This window comes from Trachemys scripta, chromosome 2 (assembly GCF_013100865.1).
Source record: "Trachemys scripta elegans isolate TJP31775 chromosome 2, CAS_Tse_1.0, whole genome shotgun sequence".
In the NCBI taxonomy this organism is placed as follows: Eukaryota; Metazoa; Chordata; order Testudines; family Emydidae; genus Trachemys; species Trachemys scripta.
In genome coordinates this window covers 42,539,737-42,545,736 of record NC_048299.1, presented here as the reverse complement: position 1 = coordinate 42,545,736, position 6,000 = coordinate 42,539,737, and the positions used below count along the sequence as shown (strand labels likewise).

General features: G+C 38.6%; 1 protein-coding gene across 1 annotated transcript in view; it reads right to left on the bottom strand.

The window, feature by feature from the left end:
- Positions 1 to 4,173: 4,173 nt before the first annotated feature.
- The window catches only part of LOC117872192 (pituitary tumor-transforming gene 1 protein-interacting protein-like), a gene marked incomplete in the record, with an annotated part of 57,139 nt that continues 55,312 nt past the window's right edge, over positions 4,174 to 6,000 (bottom strand). The window contains 1 exon segment of the mRNA XM_034760405.1: positions 4,174 to 5,302. Coding sequence (XP_034616296.1) covers positions 5,253 to 5,302 — 50 coding nt within the window.

Below are 6,000 nucleotides of genomic sequence, written 5' to 3'. Positions count from 1 at the left end.
GGGAGCCGGGGGGTGCGCCGGGGTCGGGAGCCGGGGAGCCCAGGTCGGGGAGCCGGGGGGTGCGCCGGGGGGTGCGCGGGGAGCCGGGGGGTGCGCGGGGGTCGGGAGCCAGGGAGCCCAGGTCGGGGAGCCGGGGGGTGCGCCGGGAGCCGGGGGGTGCGCCGGGGTCGGGAGCCGGGGAGCCCAGGTCGGAGAACCGGGGGGTGCGCCGGGCCCACGGGGCTGGGAGCTGGGGGGTGGTTGGTCGGGGCCGGCACCCCAGGGCCCGAGCCGACCCAGGCTGGAGCCGCGGGGGGACCAGCCTGGGCCGCGCCTCCTCCCCCCCGCCCCCCTTACCTGCTTCAGGCTTCCCGGGAATTAAATGTTCGCGGGAAGCAGGGGAGGGGGCGGAGACTTTGGGAGGGGGCGGAGGCGGGGCCCCGGGGAGTGTCCTCCATTTGGAGGCACAAAATATGGTAACCCTATTTAACACTAACCCTATCACAGCATCTCATAAAAACATTTTCAAATCAGCTTGGTTCCTTCTCCACAGATGATGCAGAGGAAAGTAACTGGCTAATGTAGAATCTTATTTTAAACTTTGTTTCAATAACGTGGAATTTAAGGTGCTGTTTTTAAACTTACAAAGCTCCTTCTTGGGAGCTAGTTCTCTTCCCCCCATCCCACCCCCAGCCAATTTTGAAACCGGTGCAGTCCCTTTCTTTAAATAAGGTGAGCAGAGGCAAGATAACATGTTCATGAGGGGACTCCTTTCTGGGTTTTGTCCCTTTCCTCCACAGCTAGGATTTCTTAGATTTCAGAGCAGGCTGCAAAATCCATTTTTCCCTCCGCAAGCATTTCGGGAGAGGGAGGTGGAGACTAGGTGAAGGGATGGAGAGTATGCTTCTATGATTACATTTTGTTTCTGCTAGTCTAGTGTTATTGCTTTATTAATTTAATTCTGTATACTTAAATCTGTGAAAGTCCCTGTGCAGGAGAAAAGCACTTCTACTGAAATATGTATTGTTCTAAAGGCTCAGATTTTCATGTGTCTCAATTAAATTATGCTAAATATTCTCTCTCCCTGAAGTCCACATACATTTCAGAAAAGCTTATGCATTCTAAAAAGCAAAACAACTAGTCCAAATAAGCAAATTCCTCATTCTATTTTGGCTTTTACAATATCTTGGAAAGCTCACTCTAACCTTAGGCAACTTCTGCTTACATAACTAGCACTTACACTAGTACCTTTAGAGCTTGGCATTATAGGGTTATATTTTTCCCCCACACCAATGAACTGTTCTTGAACATTGTATCCAACCAAGCAATTACAAACTGGCTTTGCTTACCCATTAGAAATACAGGTCTCTTTTGACATTTGTTTTCTTTCAACATGTTTCTTATTGCTATTTCACACAAGCCACCTTTCCCCACAATGTTTGTCTCTTTTCTAAGACTGACAATATTCCATGGAAGTGATGGAAAATGGATAGTGAAAAAAATGTAGGGCAATGAGGAGCATTTATTATTTCTAACTGTATTTTCCCTCATAGCTCTGCCTCCTCTACTGGAAATATATACCACTACCATTATATTTTTACTTCCTAGTCTACAACTATTAGGTATAATTATCCACAATGAGGCCAGATGGAAGACAGACAATTCTGCTAAACATTCTAATTCAACACAATACTCTAGTTTATGACAAAGTGCCAAACAGTTACAGTAGCAGCTGTAGAATAAGGGGTAAGGTAAAATAGACCCAGCAGTTCAGAATACATGCTCAAAGGAAGGATATAGTCACTCTCACCCACTACCCTCTCATCTAGGGAGGTTAACTTGCTCCTATTGATCTTTGCCAAAAAAGCTAGTTGATGGTCACTTAATGCTGAAGTGCAGTAAGTTGCACTTTTTTGGTAATGGGAATGTACACAGATGCAATATATGCTACCCCATTTGACTCTGTAAGGCAGTTTTGTGAAGAGGAAAGCTTCAGTGTTCACCTGGAGTAACAAGTCAGACAGTTTGCTTGAATGACTGAATTGGGGGAGGGGGTGCTGAAGGAGAGTAATGAGGACATAGATCACTAATGCAAGACAGCTACTGTGCATGCTTAAAACGAGCAAGGAGATTCATCCATTCAGATATGCAAAGACATACATGTACACTGCAGTGTGAGGTTTTAAACTTTTAAAAGTCAGTGTCACACCCTTAGTCATAGATTCGTCTTCTAAAGAGTAAGCAGCACACTTTACATAGATAACTATTTAAGTATCCCTTACTCTCCTTAGTGTGAGGGTTGATTTAAAAAGAATCTGGCAGGACAATACAAGTTATTATTTTCACTTTGCTTGGGAAATGAAATTAGCCCAGTCCCTATTATTCCTAATATGGTTATTTAAGAAGTTTAACTCTGAAAAGTGTTTCTTTTATTAAAGAAATGAGAACATTTTAGGATTTTTTTTTTTTAAATAGTACCTCCTCTTTTTAAGCTTTAGTCCTAAAACTGACAATATCTGCTGAAGTAAAACGGAAAACAGACAGAATGAAGGAAACCAGTTTAAGTGAAGGGGAGGATATTTACTGTGCAAATCTGTAGTAAGAAATATCAACAATGTGCACTTGGTTTATCAGACATAGGTGTGGTTACTTTTTTCCCTTTAGATTTGTTTATTTATACTATCATTGTGTTTTCTTTGTCCACAGAATGTGGGGGAAGGGAATCTCATTATTGAAAATGAACAAAGGAGTCTAGCACACACCTGAGCACTGACAAAGAAAGATGTTACATTACATCTGTCCAATGCTATTGCATTCAATTACTAGGAGCTACATTAAAATTCAAGGAGTGTCAACCTTTGGCCTAAGACAAAACCAGCATTTTTTTATGTAAGTAATTGTAATCGTGCCTCCATGGGTCACAACTGAAAACACCAAATTCAGGACAAACTGCTGAGAAATAAGGCACATACATCCCCAAACTGCAAGTATTTTGAGAAGTTCATCAAGAGTTATTTCACATTTTGTAGTAGATGGTTGAGATACTGCAGTCCAATACTGAATTCAGTAAAAGTTTACCTTTGGTTTCAATAGAAGCAGGATTATAGAATGCTAAACTTTCAGTCTGAAGTGTTACGAGAATTTGTTTACACTTTACATTTTCCTATGCCCCATTTACTGTTTCACACTGAAAAAGGTTCATACACAATATGTGCTAAGACACTGATCATATAGTTTCCAATAGATACTTTCTTAGTGCCTGCAATTTTGGCAAAAGAGCTACAAAACCAGTATGTTTAATGGAAAGATAACAGTTCTACCTACCCTATATTTAAAACCGTAACATGACCAAAAAATACTAATTCCATATGCTCAAAATATTTTGCTTCTTCACCCAATACAAATTCCTTAAAAGTCATACTGACAGCTTTTCCCCTTTTGTTCAAGTACATGACAGCTTTTCACATATCATAGCAGGTGCAAAAAAATGCTTTTCTATTAAGTCATGGATGTCACTATTTGAGTTGAGAGATGTCGGGCAGACCTCCATCATTTTTACCGAAGGCATCTCCTGGGAAAGTCACCATGCTTTACTTCCACGCTATCAACTCACTCTTATCACATATTCTTCTTCAGACAGACATATGAATAGTACTTTAGACTTGAGAACAGTAGACAGTTCAAGAAACATAGCAAACAGTGCTCAGTCCATTGTGCTAGTTTCATGAGTTCCAAGCAAATAAAAAACTATTCCAGAATTACATTAAGTCTTCAATTATACTGGGGATCCAAGAACCGCAGTTGCTTGTTTTTATAAACATCTGTTGAGGAAAAATATTCTCAAAGAACAAAAATGGAAACTAGTTTGAGATGAGTGATAGAATCTAATTACTAATAGCTTAAGTATATGCAAGCATTTTGATACTGCAAAGAATGGCAATTCACCTGACCATACTAAGGCAATATCCACTTCATATTGTATGTACATGGTGTTAGATTTTCTTTGTCAGAGGACCAGAGAAAGCCAAATTGCATTCCTTTTCCCTACTCAAACCCTACATTTGATCATTTCCTTAAATGTGTTTTTTATTCACAGAAGCCCTCTTTAGGAAGAAAAACAATGGATAGCTGAATTCAAGAGGTCTAGTTAGAGTTCTCCTCTAGCAAGGTTGATAAAAATAATATACAAATGCCTTCAGTACTGTAAATTTATTCAGCAGAAGATAGTACACAGTAAATTCCAACTATATAGAATTGGAAATTCACATTAAATATGAAGGAGGAAAAAAAGAATGAACCTCTTCATGCTGCATCATGTCAGCAAGTTATTTAAAATGCTCAATGAAGGCATTTGTGTGAGAAAAGGGGGAAAAAAAAAAAAACAAAAATTCACCAAACCAGGAAGATGACAGAACTCAATGCATTATGAACATTTCCCACAAAAAACTCAAAGGTAAAAAATATGAAATCATTATACTGTTAAACTGATGCTATCTTGGCATTATGCAGTATTTTTAATTTAGAGAACTGTTCATGGAAGAAAGTGTTTTAAACAGCCTGATATTGCCTCTCAAGCTTATATACAAATGTATATTCAGATTTTGCATGAATTTCAAAAAGATTCTGTGCCCGTTTTACTAACTCAAGACTTTTTTCTCCACACCAAGGACACAGCCTGGTAATATACGAGCATTTCTATTACATCAGATTATGTACACCAAAAAAAAAAAAATCACATTTTGCATCTTTAAAATACTATACATACTATTTTGATACTAAAGAATTTGTATGCTGTAATTATTTCTTGTCAACATCAGTACCATATTTCTGCAGTGTCAAGCACTTCCTTTATTCTTGCCACCACTTATATGCATACAACAGATTTAGAAAGAAAATCTTTATTTAGGAAAATGGGAACAGAGGAATTTTTAAGAGAAAGGTGAGCTAAGATATTACATGATTAGGAAGCTAACTATTTAAATCAGATTCCAAAGAAAAGATTTATTTAATGAGAGCACAATTGGCAAACATTTCAAAAACCAAAAGTGTTCATAAAAATTTAGCTCTAAAAGGTAAATATGCCAGATTTAAAATATACGTATTTTAGTAGATATTTGTGCACTTATTTTTACTGTCTGAAAACTTGCAAAAAAAAAAAAAAAAAAAAAAAAAAAAAAAAAAGCAGCCTGAAGACCGCTGAAAAGCAAAATAAAAAAGTGCTCATTTATCCTGGAATCTTAGCTTTCGATGAGGAGATTCAACAGTGTCTGTTTTCATTCATTCTCAAATCTACTGTAAGGATGATCAGAATCCTGAAGGAGACCTGGAGAAAAAGAGGACAGCATGTATTAATTATCTGCATTACCATAGCGTATAGGAGCCCTAGTCATGGACCAGGAATTCTGCTAGGTGCTGTACAAATACAGAATTTTAAAAAATGGACCCTAGTCTTAAGGTATAAAATACAACTGCACATCTATAGTAGTACATTAGAAATAAACTCAAGTCATTTTATTTCTCAACCAAGTCATGAACGTCACATGAAGAGTAAAACATAAAAGCAAGAGAGATTTCTTCATGAAAAGTCATTAAGGAGAAACAGTATTTCTCACTTGTGAAGGATACTGTAGCTATTTGCCAATTCTTTACTTTATCAAAGATTAGATGTGGAGATGGCTAAGCAGAAACAGTTTCAAACTGCTCTGCCAATAAATTCATCTTTGCTGTAAGAGGCCCATCTTTTCAAAAAGGTGGGAGGTCATCATGCTGGCTTAATTGTGTTTCACTCTTGAGCAAAAACCTGTCAAGTTCAATCAGTGATACGCAGTAGTTCTGTGACACCAGCCAATGTCCTCTAAGGACAAATACAGATCACCTGCAAACTCACGGAAACTACTGGGGACAAGAATAAAGGTATTACCTAATCGAGGTCACAGTGTGTGCTTTTATCAAATATTTTTAATGTAACCAGAATATTGCCATAGAAAGCACTGCAAAGATATTGTATCGGTGAACATCTTC